The 18,254-nt window shown below is 43.0% G+C and overlaps 1 protein-coding gene across 1 annotated transcript; it reads left to right on the forward strand.

Moving 5' to 3' along the window:
• Positions 1 to 374: 374 nt before the first annotated feature.
• ubald1a (UBA-like domain containing 1a) lies at positions 375 to 17,831 on the forward strand. Its single transcript, XM_008301953.1, has 3 exons — positions 375 to 649; positions 1,201 to 1,260; positions 16,286 to 17,831. Exons 1-3 carry the CDS (start codon positions 542 to 544, stop codon positions 16,607 to 16,609), a joined length of 492 nt encoding a protein of 163 aa, XP_008300175.1. The 5' UTR covers positions 375 to 541; the 3' UTR covers positions 16,610 to 17,831.
• The last annotated feature ends 423 nt before the right edge of the window (positions 17,832 to 18,254 follow it).

Genomic DNA, 18,254 nt, shown 5'->3' on the forward strand with positions numbered 1-18,254 from the left:
GCGCCTGGGAATTGGACGAGAGCGGCCGTCATTCACAAAAAAAGTCAGCCTCCCGGAGCTTTACAAACAAAGCGATGGCTCATGGGAGTTGTAGTCCAAAACAAACCCTTGCTGAGATTCCTCCGGCGGGGAATTCGCTCCCTCTGTGTTGATTTCCCAACCGCAATCGTGCTGTACGTTAAAATAAACTTGCAGTCGATCATAGTTTTTGGTTTGTATGTGTTGAAGCGGCACAATAAACCCGCAGCAGGGGCGGCTAAACACACGCCGCTCCGACACCCTCCGCTTGCGGCATACAAGTCCCACCGGCGACGCTCTCCTCTGATTGGTCGCCTCCACCTGTCAATCACGCGCGCGCTCCTTCCACTACCGCTCCTACAGTAAATATTTGTGTTTGCTCAACCGGCTGTAATGGTGGACGACTGAAGGCGAGACAAACGGAATACAACTAGAGTGAAGAAAGAGAGGAAAGAAGAAACGGTCGAAAGTTGCGCTCCAGAGCCAGCCGCCGCGAGTAGGACACCGGGCTTCTTCGTCGAAAATGGATGAACTCAAACATCAAGTCATGATTAACCAGTTCGTCCTGACGGCGGGTTGTGCGGCAGACCAGGCGAAGCAGCTTTTGCAAGCGGCACATTGGCAGTTCGAGGTAAAGCGAGAACGATGGGGCTTCCAACGGCTGAGCGGCGGCGTTAGCACCGCGGCTAATGTTTACGTCTCGTGTAGCTTCGACACTTTTAAAGACATTTCAAACAAAGCCTTGGCGTTTGGCTATGCGACCTTTTTTTTGGGCGAGTTTCAAATGGGAACTTTTGCCGTATTTGAAGTAGATGTAGCTAAGCTTTAGCTAAAGTAATGCAGCAGGAGGGCGAAGCGTATAGCTAGCATATCCAATTAGACTTCACTCTAGATTAAATACTATAATCCGACGCATGACAGCAGTGTACAGCCGGAGTGCTGTTACGCAATAAAGATGACCGCCGTGTTGTATCGACTAGCCTACAAAAGAGTAGTTTGATATATTATTGTTTAGTCTGCGGTGAGCCCACTATAGATTATTATTTCACCTCGCTGCGGGCTCGTTGTATTGTTTAATCCAGCATGCACCAATGCTACTCTCGTCCCTTTTTATCAACATGTAATGCCCCTCTTGTCTGATCCATAAAATAATGGCCTTTTATCTCCTGTGTTTCATTTTAGACTGCCCTCAGTGCCTTTTTTCAAGAAACAAATATTCCATATGGCCATCATCATCAAATGGTGAGTGCGAGGAGAAGGAGGAGGGGTGGTGATAATAACACACTTTATACACTCTTCTTGTTTGTTTCATTACCTAATTGTAAAAGCTTGTATTTCTTTAAGACTGCCTGTGTTGTTTTGGGTGGGATGGGGTGGCCCTTGAGCAGCCCTTATAGGCCGAGAGAGATGATGTTGTACTAACAATAACAAAGCACATGTCGGCCATGTTGTGAGCTTCCAGAAATAAACACACAGGCAGGCATGCAGCAGCAGCCACACTGAGAGAGAGAGAGAGAGGGGGGAGATAGAGAGGCTGTGTGTGTACATATAGGAGAATGGGAGCAAGGATGATAGATGGAGATGTATGGATTTCCTCATTTTTCATTGTATCAAGTGAGGTGCATGAGGGAAGGAAGGGCCCCCTCAGTTTCTGGGTAAGAGAGGTAAAAAAAACAGTCCCTTTCCAGGAAGAAGACAGCTGCCTCTCTCAAACTGACCCTCGTGCTGCTGCGTTTGCCTCGGGTAATTCGGCTATTTCCCCAGATTGGATTGTTGCAGCCCCCGACACAACACACACTGGGGACTTATAGGGGGAGACAAATCAGACCAGAGTAAACTGGAAGGCGTTAGTGCTGTAGGAGACTCTGCACACACACACATACACACACACATGCAGTTGAACATTATGAAACACTAGCAGTATTTGGGCTTTTAGCAGCAGCTCTCTTTGGCAGCACACAAGCCTTTGTTTGCAGCTGCATGCATGGCAGCATCCAGCAACAGCTGCCCGCTGGAAGAGCCCGACAGAGATGCGAGGGGATTTTGGACAAAATTGTCGATCGTTTATTTTAGCTCTCTCAGAGCTCACTCTCTGTTTATGTGTGTGTTTGGCTCACTGTTTGTGCGGTAAAGGCAGTCATTAAACTGCTAAACATTTTTACCCTTGTATTTCTCGAGGACAGGGAGAAAGATTGGGATAAAAGAGGATTTGATTTTTATTGCATTGTGTGTGAGTGTGTGTACATTTATATCCTCGGAGTCGTGCCATATCGCCAGTCAGCACAGAAACTGCTCACACAGAGCTGAATCATTTTTATCTCTGTTTTTGTAAGAAAGGAAGGTAGACCTTCTTTATCACTTGATAAGTAAATAAGAGCTTCTCAGCCCTCCATTTAACTCATGAAATTTCTCACTTTAATTTAGAGAGGAAGCAATTTGCCAAGAGCTGTCCTGTTCTGTCTGCCAAACAGGGCTCAGCTTGCTGCCGGCACTAGAAAATGAAAGTCAGAATGCAGAGCAGCTACGTGTGTTTGTGGTGTTATTGTCATAGATGTGTTGTTGCATAATCACAAGTTCATGTGTTCCGTTTTTTTTTTTTTTTTGTTCTTTTTGCACATGCCCGCATGTGCATAAGAAATGCTTGCGTACTTTAATGCGTGTATTTTGTGCATGCAAAATGTGGGTGTTTTGTGTGAGTCACAACAGTACTACAGTAGGGCAGCGTGTCCAACCTTCCTGCAGCTTATCAGGCCACAGCGTTCATTGGTATACAAATCTAATCCACTTTGCTCTCACTCTCACTCTTAACTCCCTCTCTCTCTCTCTCTCTCTCTCTCTCTCTCTCTCTCATGCTGTCTCTCTTCAGTTTAAACACGAGCAGCATTAAGCTATATTTCTGTTGCAAACGCTGTTGTTGCATCAATGTTTTGTGTTACATCATTAACTGAACTCATCCTTGAGATTGGTGTTTTGGCTCTAAGCCTTACCCCAAACCCACAGCCCCAGCACATAGCCTGTAGACATGCCATTCTTGGCAGCATGGCATGTTAGGATGTCATGTAGGTCAGTCAGTTTATGGATACTGCTCAGCGAGCTGGTGTATGCTTTTGTTTTTGAGGGCCAAAGACAATGTATGAGTCCGAATGCGGTTTTGCAAATCACTTTCCTATCTGAATTTGGCATCCTGGAATAGAAATCATCTTGGGTTCAAAAGCACTGTTGTTTAAGAAATACATTTTTATATGTAAACAAAGATTGTTTAGTGATAATTGTAGCTGTCAGTAGGTTAGCTATTTGTAAGCTATCTCAAGTCTGATTTTGTTTATCTCTGCTTTGCTAATGAATCATTTGTGCTCTGCATGTCACAGGTTTATAACCTGTATCAGATATCAAATACAGAGGTTGGTCTGTTCACGCACCACTACAGTATTGTGTAATGCTGGAGGATTTAGTGAAAGCTCTTGTCATTATAATTTCCTTCTACAAACAGTTCCAGACTCAAGGGAGTGCCTGTGCTTTGGCACATGATGTAGAAGAGCTACACTTTCTGCCCAGACACGCAATTAAGACTGTTGTTTGTTTGTGCATACATTATATAGGCTGTGTGTGTTTCAGTGAGCCATACAGCCACATATACATGTTGTCTTGAGCAGATCGTTCATTTATCTCTGGTTTGGAATTATGTCATCGAAGCTTACATCTATGTTCCATGATGGACACCCAAGCCACAATCATAGTCCAACCTGCCTGGTGTTTTGTGTAACCCTTCCCCGTCTACTCCTAGTTTTTTCCTTCACACACACTTACACACACACACACACCCTGCCCATACAAACACTGCAGCCGCAATGCATTCCTACAGGATGCACTGCTCACACCGACCCAAAATGGACCCTTTCACAGCAAAACGGGGCCAGTGTAACTACAAACACTGCGCCCTGCCTCTCTCTACAGTTTATACACTCTCACTCCTCATACCTCCCGCCCTCGCTGTTCTCTCTGTTTACAGACGCAAAGCATCAGGCACTAGAATTCAATTTGCCATTCATGTTTCCTGTTAGAGAATTGTATAACCGTGTCATCCTCTTGTTTTAGCATCGTTCTCAAAGCAGTTAGCGGTCCCAGACTGATGTATCGGCATGTTCGCCCACTTAGAATGCATGTTTTCTGGGTTGTGTGTCTGTTGCTTCTGGCTGTTTGATGCTAATTCCTCTTATCAAATGTTACGCACATTTTCTTGCACTGCTGTGGTATTATCCAGAGATATCCTCGGCTTATTTTCATTTTTAAATCAATTGCAGATAAAAAAAAAAAATCAGAAATATTTTAAATACTTTGTTAATTATATCCTATTACACTTTTGACATACCCGCTGTCAAAATGCTGCCCCACTTGCATATTATCACCTCTCTGCAAAATAGTAATTGTCAGTAAATTATTGGTTACATGTAAGGACGGTTTGAAATTGTTTCTTGAGAAAGATTTCCTATATAATTGATGTCTTTCAGTACACATGGGCAACTTTGAGAAGTATTTTCTCCGTCGTCACTTTCTTTGAATAGTCTGGCAGACGGTGTATTTATGTGTCTGTACGAATGTAGAAGCTAAAACACTGATTCGTGACTGCATGTTCACACCAGCGTCAGTGTTTCCACGATTAATATTTCTCCATGTGGGCCACATACAGCCACAATAAAGTGAATGAACGCTCATGTGACCACAGATGAGGAAGTAGCCCCAGCTGGATGACTTCCATTGCCGTCTGGGAACATGTGATCCCATCATGTGACTGAGCAAACTAAGCCACAAAGCCTGCTTTACATGTGTATAATTTCTGTCAGAGTTATGGCTGTTAAAGGAAATCCAGTGAGGCCCTCATGTGGCAGCTGTTAAGTCGGGGCTGTGGTGTTGAAAAGTATTTTGTCTTTAGTAGGTCAGGGTAATAAAAATATTCTCCTCAAGAAATATTTCACGTTCTCTTTTCCCATTTTGAATCACAGCCACACTCAGTTAAGTTATGGCTATCTCTTCTTCTCACTCTGATGTGCTTTTTGTGTGGAAGTGAAAACAAAGAAACACTCCCTCTCTTGCGCAGTACTGGGACCAGGTTCTGTGGATCTGTCAGTTTCAGTTTCCGATTGTTTAAACGAGCATATTAGCCGAATATAAGCAGTAATCGTCAACCATAATCATCCAGAGTAAATTAGCCGCTTCCTTCTGCTCCTAAAAACAACTCATGTCAGGCCTGTATTCTGCAACTCAACGTTCAAAACAAGCAGCTACATGGCTCACCTTTTTTATTGTGCTATAATTGCAGTTTGTGACAAGCATCACGCATAGGGCGAATGAAACTGTGATTTTATGAAGGGCAACGTTCAGCTCCAACTGTCTGGGTACGGTGACGTAGAAGAATAGTATAGCGCATTGCTGGGCAGTGATAAAAGTGGGCGTGTGGTTGTTTAAAGGCTGTTTCCTGGCAATATGAACACCCAGCAGGAGAAAAAAAGGAGGGTTTAGTGTGTGTCTGTGTGTTTGAGGGGGTGTTTTTGGTAACTACAAACACTTGGTTTTGGTGTCCGGGTGTGGCTTCAAAAAGGATTTTTTAGAAATCCTAACTTTTCTCATCCATGTAAGAGCTCATCTCTTGAGAAGTGTGCGGTGTGCTCATGCAGAAGAGCAGAGATATAATTACCTTCATAAATCATGCCGTGACAGCATGGACGACTGTCTGCTCCTGTTCCTCTCTTGTGTCTCAACCTTTATCCGTTCATCATCACAATGCAAGAGATCGAGGAAGGCTAACTTAGATAATAAAGGCTACTTGGGTTGTTTCTGAAATGCCAGCAAGGAATCAATGAATATAAGTGAGGGAGGGTGTTTGGCTAGTACTTAGGGTGAAATCGGCTAATAGCAGGGCAATGCCAGGTATTTGGGAAAAAGATACAATAACTGAGTTAACACAGAGCTGCTTTGTGTGTCTTCCACAATTGAAACAAGGTGTCCTCTGTCCTGCTGCTGACGTTACTTACAGAAGTTGATTAAGTGCAGAATTGGATGTAATGTGGTTTATTTTCTCCCACTGTTTGTGATTTCATGTGAGTGTGCACTATAGTCCCATGGGTGTCAATGTAGCATGGTGTTTCATTTTATACAAAATCATGTCTAGATCTGCTGATGTTAATGGGTGTGCATACATCTGTGCCTGAATATGTGTGTGTGTGAGTGTGTGTCTGTACCAGTGTGTTGTACAGCCATGCCAAGCAGTTAACCACATCTGAAGAGGCTTGGCCTCTGCGCTGCATGTTCCAGCATGTTGCCCTGCATGTTTCCAGGAGCACGGCTTCCCAGAACCCTAACCACTCACACAAAGACGTGTGCACGGACACACACACACATACACACAGGCGCACACACAGGAACTTTGGCTCAAGGGACCCAGGGAATGGGAATCCATGTGGGATGGCTGTGAGGACCAGATGTGTTTATGAGCGGTGGAGTTAGATTGGGTTTCACACTGATTCTTGGAGTCACAGCGTACACTTACAGACACACACACACACAAGGCTTAGGCGTATGACTGAGGAAACACAAGCAGCACATGAGAACCTTGTCTTTGCATAAAGGCAGTGTTGTCACATTGTCCCTGGCATGTTTTCTCAGGTTAGCAGTAGCACCGCAGTCAGGCTCAGGTCAGCTGATTCTCTGCTCTGGCCTGCTGGTACTAAGTCGTACTATTCCTGCGCTGCCACTGTTCCTAGCCATGTCTATCCCTTTCCTGCTTTCCAGACTCATGTTCATGACCTTGGACTCCTCACCACTCTGATCCTCTTCTCTCTTAACCCTGCTGCAATTCCTACTTTAAGTCTATAATTGCAATGCAGTTCACTTCAGACATTCCAAGTGTGAGACCCATGGGTGCTCAGATTTTCAAAACACTTGCAAACCCTGCAAACTACTGTTGCAGTGAGAAGTTGTGCACTTTAACAGAGCCACCAATCTTGAATTTACCTGAAAAGAGATTTCATTTGTTGTCATTATTAATCATGCATGGTTTTTCCAAGCACAGATTTATTTGACTGAAATCTTTGCATTTCCAAAAACTGGTTTATGCAGAAAAAAAAGTAATGTTGTGAATATTATTGACAACAATGTCGTGTTATTTTTTAGGATATAATGCATATGATAACAGTGGCATCTAACTTTTGAACTGGGCCATCTCCTTGATCTACCCACTGAGTATTTGCTTTCATGCGCTGATCTTCGTTGTCATATGTGCAGTTATTCAGTCAGGCTTCTGTAGGTAACTGCATAAAATCACATATACAACTTTACCTTGTATAACAGCAACACTGTGATTTTCTAGTTGAGTTTTCAAATAACATGTAGGTGATACTGTGCAGCGATTCAAACTGAAACCGTAAACTGACACTGATTAGAAAATCCTAAAAAACGTGTTGCTTGTGTGGTGAAAGATAAACTAATCTTGATTTGTGCATGTGTGCATACATAACCTGAAGAATCATATCTTTTTGGCAAGCTGAACCTTGGTGTAATCATGTTTTGTTCTCCTTCATGATGACCTTTGGCCTAGTAGTTTCTTTTGCTAGCCTGTGACCAGTCAACAGGCCAAGCTCCCTTTTCTAGATATGAGTGGGCCACTGAACACCTATTGTTAGCCTGTTAGCTATTGTTGTGAGCAGTGCAGTGTGTGCAGTTGGTTAGACTGAACACATGCTCCACTCAGTCCCACATCTCCTCTCTTCTGTCTGCTTTCCTTTCTTTCTGTTTGTGTCATTCCTTCTGCCTTTTTCTTTCCCATTCTCCTTCCTATATCATACAGTGTCACAATACACATGAAAACAGACTGCATTCTGGCTAATGATCAACTAAGATTCTCTTGAGCACAATCCAGCCGTGGCCCTGTGTGTGTGTGTGTGTGTGTGTGTGTGTGTGTGTGTGTGTGTATACAATATTAACTCTCGCACAAACATTCGAAGACTCTGGGACTCAGCTGCCAGAAGCTGGGTGAGGGGTCACGGGTGAGGAGGGGAGCTGATGATCACTTGAAATGTTCAGCAGCACCTGTCAGCTTCCTTTATTTAGTTTGGGAAAGAAACACCTAGTTCTGACATCCAGTCACTCCCATAAAAACCCGACTGTCACCTCATTGTTTGTGTGATACGATAATAAAGCACAGAAGCAGCGTGTTGCTTGTCTGGTTTAGGCTCATGCAATTGTGTTGATGTGGCGACAGTAGCTAATGCAAAGCCTCACATATACATGTGAAGGAACTGCAGTTTTCCTTGTATAGCATGGCGAGGATGTCGACAAGTGGATGGATGGATGGATGGATGGATGGATGGATGCACGTCCTTAAGTTTATTTTTTTCCTCTCCTTGCATTTGGTACCTGAAGATTCATCATTCAAGCATTTGCATCTGTTTTGATAATATTGCCAATTTATCAACATATGACGCTAGCAGCTGTTTTTTTTTTTAGTTTTGTGTTATCAGTGGTTTCATAAGACAATGACCCCAAAAGGACAGATCATCTGTGAAGCACGGTGAATCTGCAGGTTCATTAAAGGTCAGGAATGTGATGACATTGTATATCAATGTACGATAAGGTTTAATCTCATTCATAGTTATTATGGCCATATTTTCACACAAAAAACAAGGAATTTTGTTACAGTGCATTTCAATTAAGGCAAAATACTGAATTTTATTTGATGCATAGTCGTGTACAGAAGCACTGTTAAATTTGTGTGTATGTGTGTGTGTTAAAAAAAAATAAATTTCAATTTCAGTGTGGGATCTGAAGCAGCAAAAGAGCATTTAATTGCCTCGTGAGCAAAATTTTACTCATTACCATGACGCTATCGGTATAATTACAGTGTAACTTATGGTTAGTGTAGTTGCTACATGCTACACTTTGTTAGTCAGTAATGGCTGTACTGGGATCCAGCTACAGAGCTGCGTCTTCAAAACAAAGAGCAGTGCTAGGCTAAATACACACCATGAGAACACTCCCTATTTAAACATTTAACAGGCAGGCAGAATCATGTACTGTTAATGCAGCAAAGCTTTCTGTTTTATTCTGCCCTTTTTCTCTTCCCTTTTTGTTTTAGCTTTTTGCCAAAAGCTCCTCCTTCTTCCACTGCTTGGTGTCATCGTGATTCAATCTGTTTCCTACATCTACAGTATGTCTTGAGTACGATACAAAAATGGAAAGGTTTATCATCTCACATCCGTTGTTCTTTGGGGTTAACACCACTAGACTACCAGTAATTCAGGCTTTAAATGTCAGTAATTGAACATCACATGGAGTCTTTGTTTATTGAATATAGTTTTGGTAAATCTGTTGAGGTTACAGATTTGGAAGGCATGTTGTAGTCAACACTTCCAATCCTAGTTCCCGTAACCTTAGCTAAATATGTCAACAACATGTCGGCGCTCTTGGCCAAGATTTTGATATATTGAGGATCCATTTCATATCATGTTGCTTTTCTTGGCTTTCGTGAAAGTACTTCATATCAGAGATAACTATCCATCCTTTTTTGCCTATAAAACATTGCCTAATTGGGCAATGTCAATTGTTTGGATTGCGTTGTGAAGTCTCACAAACTGCTGCTTCTTCAAAGTGGACACAAAACCGGCATTTTCAGTGTTGCCAGGTTTGAAGGGCATCTTTCGCACAAGCCCAAACAAACAAAACAGAAAAGGAACGACTGTTTCATAATGCACATAAATTCCTCCTAACACGTGTGACGTAAACGCACCTTAAACTAGTCTAGACCTGATGTTGGTGCAACCTAAGCATCTTTCCAGCACATTACACCACCCATGCATGTCTTGCTACGTCTTTCTCAACCTATAATATATGTAGAGAAAGTTGATTGCCTGTAGTCCAGTATTTTACCACTGCAGTTTGACACTCCTGAACTGCCCATGAGCAGGCCTTTACTGGAAGCTGTTCAGCAACGTTAGTGCCTGTTTCTATACCAACATTGTTAGAAGACGAGAAAAGTAACCCAACAACAGTGAAAAAGAAGCTTCCGAAACTGAATCTTGAGGCGAGGAATGCAAAAATAAATAAACAAAAGATCGTACACAACAAAAAGTAAGGCCATCTTAGCATATATTTGTACGTAAGTTTGTCTAAGTGGTTATATGTGGACATTAAGTTTTGCCTTACATGGTAACATATTGTCTTGGTGTAGAAATAGAGTGCTTTGACATGTTGGACAGATGCGTTTTTATGAGAAACCAAAATAGCAAATTCCTTGAATTAGTTTAATTTTAGTGTTGAGATGTTGGTCAGAAGCAGTAACAGGTCTGTAAAACATAGAAGGAGTACTAGACTGTATAAGTAACCTTAGTTAGGTTCAAAAGAAAAAGAACAACTAAACATTTTGAAGTGTACATGCCACAACAGACAAGTCCTAAGAACCTCCTCTTGTTGTTGCAGTTGTGGATTCTTTGTTATTTTGCGAGCCGACAGTCACTCTGACCGCTCTCCATCAGCATCACTACAGTGAATGATACCATAAATGGTGAGATCATTGTTTCCTGAGCTTAAAAACTTTGGATCAGGACTAAAACAAATCTACAAATGTGTTGGAAACCAGTTTTTAAACCTGATACCCACAGCCTGTTTGTGTTTGACCTGCATTAAGACCTTTGGTGAAAAGTATTTCAGCTATAAACCAGTCAATCTGTGCAGTGACGCTGTACACAGTGTATTGAATAGCAAGTTAAATGCTCTGATGGAGTCTGAAAATACAATTCTAGTAGGAATGTGAGCTGGGATGGAGGATTGAAATGTCAGCCCTCATGTTTCACTGCGATTCTCGTGTCTCTCAGATCTCTCAGCACAGTTCGCTGCAAGAGCTGACATACAATGTGTGAACTGTACACAACGAGGCATAGACAGAAGGGAGAGGGAGACAGGAAGAGGGAAATGAGAGAAAGATAGAGAGGAGAGAGAAAACAGACGTGTCATTGGCTCATACTAATGTTCACTGCAGAGGGATTGATGGAGAAAAATATTGTTGTTCTTCCACCATGTTTAAATGCCGTTTGAACAAGAGGTTTTCCTTCATCATGTTTGGATGAAACCATGAAACATCATTAGTTTGAACTGGACAGCATTTATTTTCACAATAAGGAAGTCTGTTTATTTGCTTCAACTAAATAATGGAAACAAGCAGATCACATTTCATTCATTGCAAAATTTGGCTTAAAATTGCTCAGAAAGCAAGAGAGACTAATTAAGAGTGTGTGAGGTGTGCGGTTGAAGCACTGAAGCAAATGTTACACGAGGAGATCAGCCGGGGTCAGGAGACGTAACTGGACCCTCTGCACATCTTTACGAGAGGATAGGAAGCTTCTCTTTTCAGCCTGTCAGCCTGGCACATGCACACACTTGATATTTCAGAGGAATGTCTTTGGTTAGACTGGAAATAGCTTCAGCTCATCTGTGTTTGTGGACAAACACACACACATATGTACACAAACGGAGGAGTGTTAAAGGTTTCAGGAGCCTCACCGCAAGCTCAGACCAGGCATGTTTGGAGTGGTCGCTGCCAGTCAGCCATGCGTTCCTCATGCTGGGCTCAGCAAACAGACTTAAAGAGAGGGTGGACAGGGCCGGGCCGCTGTGACCACAGAGCCAGTCCTGCCTCAGCCCCGTCCCGTCAACAGGAGATCTGTGCTGCTTCCTCATAACAACCGTACCCATGACAACCCCTCTCTGTTGGCTGTGTTTTGAACACAAACTGCTTCTCACTGTCTGTTATTCCCCTGTCTCTCCATCTGTATATCTTCAACAAATGGCTAGACCTCTGTGCTGTAGCACTCTTTCTGTTGTATATGCTGCTACATGCACTTACACGCACAGTCTGTCATTTCGAAGGTCCTCACCTTAGTACAACAGTAACTGTTATAATCTGCTTGTCTTTCTAAGCACTGGCTGTCTCAATAGGTATGCCTTGAGAGATTTGTGCAGTTTTGAATGAGCGTTTCTTTGCTGATTACATCTGCTAAACGATCCTGCTGGCTTGTTAACTAGCTAGCAAAGCCTAAAGATAGCAGTTTGTTTGGGTTAACCGAGCTGACTCTTCTCAAATTGCAACTAAGTGTGTTGATGAAGACGCGAGACCGAGACAGTTTATTGTGTCCCTGTAACCTCCATGCGAGAGCAAGTTTACCTCACCGGACCTCTGACTTAACTCATAGCCGTCCAACCGTGATCCAGTAATTTGTCCCAAAGGAATATTTCCTGTCTGCTTGCTTTCTTAGATATCAAGTAACCAATGCCATAAGTGAGCTATTCATATCATCCTGCAAACCTCACATGCTTCCCATCCCATTGTCCTTGTATGGGTGTGATACAACTGCAAACCCACTGTAGGCGCTCCTTGAGTGTGTCGGCCAATAATAGTGTTCGATATTGACCTCTCACAAATATATTGTTATTGGCATATGTGCCGTTGGATACATGACGATATGAAAACTTTCTTTTACAGCACGGAACACAGAATTAGGTGCTTATGGTAACAAACAGTGTTGTCACATATTTTGTCCAGCAAGGCAGCTTTGGCTTTGTTTACAGGACTGTCTGCAGCACATGCAGCAGAGTGTGGTGCAGAGTCAAGTTTTGTCACTCTGGAAAGTTACTATTACTTCGATAAAACTGTAATTTGTATACAAACAGCAACAATTTTAGCATGAATATATCAATAATAACCCTTCATACACCCTAAAATCACTATCAGTCACCAAAATCCAGTATAAGTCGGATTTATTTATAAATGTATGCATGTGAAATATCAGCTCTTTTGTTGCAGCCCACGTGTCCGTCAGTTGTTCGAGAGCCAATTGGATTTGGACCCCGGTCTGTACACACCAGTCTTGGCAGGTCTTGCAATGTGTTTCTGTCCTTGGGTCCATGCTTTGAGAGTTAATCTGCTACTAGGCTGCTTAATACACACAAAGAAAACACAGTAACCTGCTTCCTCAGTATGCTGCACCACAGCAACACTTTTAATCTCTGTCCAGGATGTGTGAGTTTCTACCTCCGGAGTTGTTTTCCCTGAGATAGGTCTTTAAGGTCTTGGGCTCCTAATACTGTACACTTAAAATGTGACACTTGTTGTATCGAAGCCACATTTAGAAATTACAGACAAAACAAAGCCTATCCTAACCCTACTAATAAATACCAACAACAGTAGATGTATTGTATATCCCATAATTGTGTCTCATTTGTTTGGGAGTGGAAGACAGGCTGTTTCTATATGTATGTGGGTGTGTGTTTCACTGTAATAATAGTGGTACTGACAGGTGTGAACTCTGCTGAAGCTTTTATCTGTGCGAAGGTGTCTGATAAGCAGTCAGATTCAAACTCAGACATCCTGGCAGAGAAGACAGCTGCTGTGTTTTTGAACCAGATCGTCGTCCCCGTGGGTCGATACCGTCTGCACCTCTGACTCCGTCCAAGGTCTTCTGCGCACACAAGACACAGCGTTTGAAGTTGGTTTTGTCATCTCCTGTGTTTCCTGTCTCGGTCTTCTGTTAAATATGAGGCTACAGCATAAAAATAAATACGTACAGGTGAAATGTGTGGTCTCTGAGCCGAGTGCAGGTGTATATTTATACTTGCTTATCTGGGCTTGTTTATGGATGAGTAAGTCAGATGCAAAGGTCTCGGTGGACAAGCCAAAAGGTCATGTGTCAGCATTTTTGCCTCATTTTCCATTCCTGGGCAGTCGGCAAGGAGGCAGAGGGCCTCAGCTATTGTTTTTTTCCTACCTGGGTTCACAAACTCATCACAAGCGGTAAGAAATCCAAGCAGCACCTCCAACACTGCCCGCCAAGCACAGGAAGGATCACAGAGGTCACTTCAGCATTCCAGGGTGTCTCTTTACTGCAGGAAACGGCCTCAGAGACATGAGCCAGCGTTTCCTGTCAGAGTGCACAGTGGACACGCTCACCTTTCATAACAGCGCGCCTCTCTGAGAACCTCTGGCTTGGCATGGCCCGGCTCAGCACGGCCACAGACGGTGTATTCGCGGGACTAACCTGCAAGCCGCAGCACTTTTAGGGGGCAAGGTGGTTTGATTACAACCCCAAGGGAGGAATGGTGTTCCTGGGCCTGTTGTTTCTTTTTTTCCTGAAGGCTGCTTGTGTGCTAAGACTGTGTGTGTCACAGTCTGCACATCCTGGGTGACGGAGCCAAGGGTAGATTAGATACCGCGGGTCAGCCCGAGTTCTGGTTGTCAGCAAGGGGAATGTTGTTTTCCAGCTTCTTCTTTTTTTTTTTTTTTTTTCTTCTTCCTTTGCAGCACGTTAACATTTCTGTGTCCGATATCCATGTGTGACTGCAGCTGCTGTTCCTCATCGTTGATTCATGGAGGCTGTGACTCTCCATTCCGGAAAATTCACTCCGAAGACAAACAGCTTAGCAGTTAACGGAAACTGTAGGAAATGTTTCTGAACATTGTTGCAACTTAGAGAGAAAAAAAAAAAATCTGATTTGAGCATGCTTATGGGATAATCTCGGGGTGAAATGGATTAATAAAGTTAATTTAAATGCAAGCTCATATTCTGTTATGCAAGCGCACCTAAATCCTAAGTAAATTCAAATACTCCCAATCCTTGGAGTTGCCAAGCTGTTTTCTTCCATTGTTGAGACCTGGTGTTGGAGGGTTATTTTGTCATGTCGATGCCTGCCCTGCCCTCTCAGTCCAGGCTCTTATTTTTAGGTGGCAAGCCTCTTGGCTAAACGTGTCTCCACCTTTTTGCTTCCCTGTGGAATACAGTAGGTTGTTTTTTTTCCGGATCACAAATGGATGGGGACACACAGGAGGAAGCAGGTCATGGAGCAGTGTGTCAGAAGCTGTGTTAGTGATGATGATGATGGTAAAGATAAAGGCTTGCTATTTCTGAGCAGCCAAACATGTTGTTTACATGGCATGGTAGCTGCAAGGTGGTAGGTTCCACTGTTGTTTTTGGCACACGGGTGCATTGTGTTTTGCTCTGGGTGGCCACTGAAACTCCTCTGGCAGCAGAACAATAACAGCGCTGGCACAAAGAGGGTCAGAGCTCAGGGGATATAATGAAGTCAAGGAGACTTTGTGTGTGTTCATGTGTAGCTGTTGTGTGTCTGAACAAGTTTATCTAGTATGGTAAATCAGATTAGAGTCGAAACAGGACGTGGATGTAAACATAGAACTGTAATGTCATCACCAGGACCCTCTACAGGAAGCGGAGTGGCTGGGATTCCCCTAAACTCCCCTTCAGTTACACAAACAGTTTGCCTCCTTCAGAGTTACGTCTGCCTTTAAGCACTGCTGAATGTACACTGACAGAATAATCTGCTTTGTTGATATCTGTCCGTTTTCCTTCACAATAACTGGCCTGTGTAGGGTTGTTTTTTCTCCCACCACAGCTGCACTAGAGTGTGATAAACGTACGGCTACAACGTCTGAAATTCAGATATAACAAAAGAGGAACAAACCCTCTATGTCCTCACCGTATAACAGCGATAAATCATATTACAAAAATTCCAATGCGCACTAGGAGGAAATACCAATTTCACCACTGATAGTCTTAATAAACAAACAAAAAAAGAAGTGGTGCAGTCACAAGATAAGTTTCACTCTCTCAGCAGACTCTGAACTACAGTTTAAATGACTCTTATGACAGATCAACCTGATGATTCTTCTTCAATTGATCAATTAGGTGTATGTGCTATACAATGGGATTATTGTCATTATTGATTAATCTATTGATTGTTTTCTGGGTTAGTTAATTAGTTCTTTGATCTACAAAATGTCAGAAAACAGTGAAAAATGTCCAAGATGATAAATGTCAACAACCCAAAGATATTCGGTTTGTTGTTTTAGAGAGGTAAAGAATATATAAAGAAGGTGGAATCAGGGAATTTAAACTTATGAAAAGATAAAAAATGACCAAAAAAATGTGCCCTTAGGTTAAGGTTTCGCTTTCAGCTTTTCAGCCACTCACTATGCACCGCTGAAGGATAATTCTGACAGCTGAATGGCATCAGAAACACATCTGCAGGTGGATTTTTCCTTCAGGCTCTGCACCAGGTTATGAGTCTCTCCTTTATAGTGGTAAAACAGTAGCAGACAGTGCAGAAGGAAAATCTTGCCTGTAGACAGAGCTAATCATTAGGCTGAGGCTGTCTGCAATGATTTCACGTCCTGGATGTACATTAATCACCGTCTTTCCCTCCTCGTCCTCAGATGTGCACCCCAGCCAACACACCAGCGACGCCCCCCAACTTCCCAGACGCGTTGACCATGTTCTCCCGGCTGAAGGCGTCCGAGAGCTTCAACAGCAGCAGCGGCGGCAGCCCCATGGCCGCCTCCATGGCCACCTCACCCCCGCCCCCCCAGGTCGGTGGCTGGGGCGTCTCACCAAATGTACCTAATGTGCCGCAACCTCCACAGGGACTCTGGACTCAGGGGCAGCCCCCCACGCAGCCCTGCCCTGCCTGGCCTACGGGAGTGAACCCGCACGCAGGCACTGAGCAGAAGGCTAGTGTAGCGATGGAGGCGGAGAGATGAAGGGCCGCACGGGACTGAAAAGGCCCCCCCCCTCCACCCTCACCCTCCCTTCCACCAGGGGGAGGGAGGTAAACAGGGGGATGAATGTGGGAAGGGTGGGACGGGTGGGAGGCGATAATGGGTAGAAAATGGGTTTGGGTCTTTTTCCCAAAAAAAACGGATGATACGGAAAGAGACAGAATCTACGCAAACCAAGAAAAACTCAACGTGGACAATTTAAGAAGAGGAGAAAACCAATGCAAATGTCAATACAAAAATAAGAAAAAAAAAAAAAAAGATACGCACACACATAGTAATAAGAGAGCAACTGAAATCTTTGTTAGTTTTTTTCCTAAGTAAATGCATAGATAAAAAGAAATATTATTGAACTAAAAAACAAGAAATGAAAAAAAATTGTCACGCCCAAGGATTCTATGTGATGTTCAAGGACATTCAAGGCAGCAAACTTCGGTTTTTCGTTTAGTTTTTTTCTCTTTTTTTTTTTTTCATCTTTTCAGCCAGTGTTTTTTAGCCACTGGTGTTCTGTGTTTCTGCAACAGTCTGTGCTGCATGAGGAGAGAGGAACTTGCAATGCAGTGTTTTAGATTGATTAAAAAATCATCACGCACTTGAGTGTGAGTGTGGACGCATGTGAGCGGGTGGTCAGTTTGTAATCAAAAATGTATACACACACATGCATATATATATATATACATATATATATATTCACACACACATACACAACTACACACACATTAGGGTTTAGAGGAAACACCTCCATACTGTCATCCCCATCGTCAAAGGTGGGACTTTTCTTACCTCACCTGGTGGTCACCTGACTTCTTTCAGCCAATCAGGGATTCTTCTTAAACCAACTGTTGCCGCCGCCGCAGGACATGTTTTTAAAGGTTTTTTCTTAAAGGCAGCAGCCACTCTGGTTTATGCTAACTGATCCTCGCTGCAAAGGCTTTTCCTGACACAGTTTTAAACCTGGACTCAGACTACAACTGTCCACTGTATACTTTTTTCTGGAGATTTGGGTTATTACAAGAAAAATGAGAAATCATGGTTTAATATAATATCGTTTGTAATGCTAATTGTTCTGTTTTTTTGTTGAAAGGTTGAGGGGAGGTGGCTTTTGAAGATGGGTGGGACTTCAGGGTTTTTTTTTTTTTCCTGTTTGTTTTTTTGTGGAAAGAGTGAATCAAACGCAGCTAAAATGGCTACAGATTAAAAACAAACACGACTACTCCATCTTTGTAAACAGAATTGCCACTTTGCATGATGTGTTCATAACGTGTAACATCTTTTGTAGCAAACATACATGAGGTCGAGACATGTTTTGGGGAGGGGGTGGACATAAAGGTGAGGGTGGCGGGTCCCAAAGTTAATAGAAATGCAATAGATGTCTCGCTATAAAGGCAGAATTGGACAAAGTGTCTTAGATACGTTAAACATGAGAAATAAAATGTGCGTGAGACAGCTTCAGGAAGCCTGATGCAGGCTATTCGGGGACACTACAGATTACTTTCAGATATACAGTATATATATATTTACCCTCAGATACTGTACTGTGGAGGGGTTTTTACAACATTTAGGTTTCTAGTTTTGACCAGTCCTTGGTCCACTGATACTGCTGAGGGACAGTTCAGGGATGACCCTGATA

The sequence above is a fragment of the Stegastes partitus genome, unplaced genomic scaffold (genome assembly GCF_000690725.1).
Source record: "Stegastes partitus isolate 25-593 unplaced genomic scaffold, Stegastes_partitus-1.0.2 Scaffold1737, whole genome shotgun sequence".
Lineage (NCBI taxonomy): Eukaryota > Metazoa > Chordata > Actinopteri > Pomacentridae > Stegastes > Stegastes partitus.

Excerpts from the sequence above, each read along its gene's own strand:
- ubald1a (XM_008301953.1), top strand. The coding sequence starts at position 542 with ATGGATGAACTCAAACATCAAGTCATGATTAACCAGTTCGTCCTGACG. Across the intron at positions 650-1,200 it reads CGGCACATTGGCAGTTCGAG|ACTGCCCTCAGTGCCTTTTT; the intron begins GTAAAGCGAGAA and ends GTTTCATTTTAG. Across the intron at positions 1,261-16,285 it reads ATGGCCATCATCATCAAATG|ATGTGCACCCCAGCCAACAC; the intron begins GTGAGTGCGAGG and ends CCTCGTCCTCAG.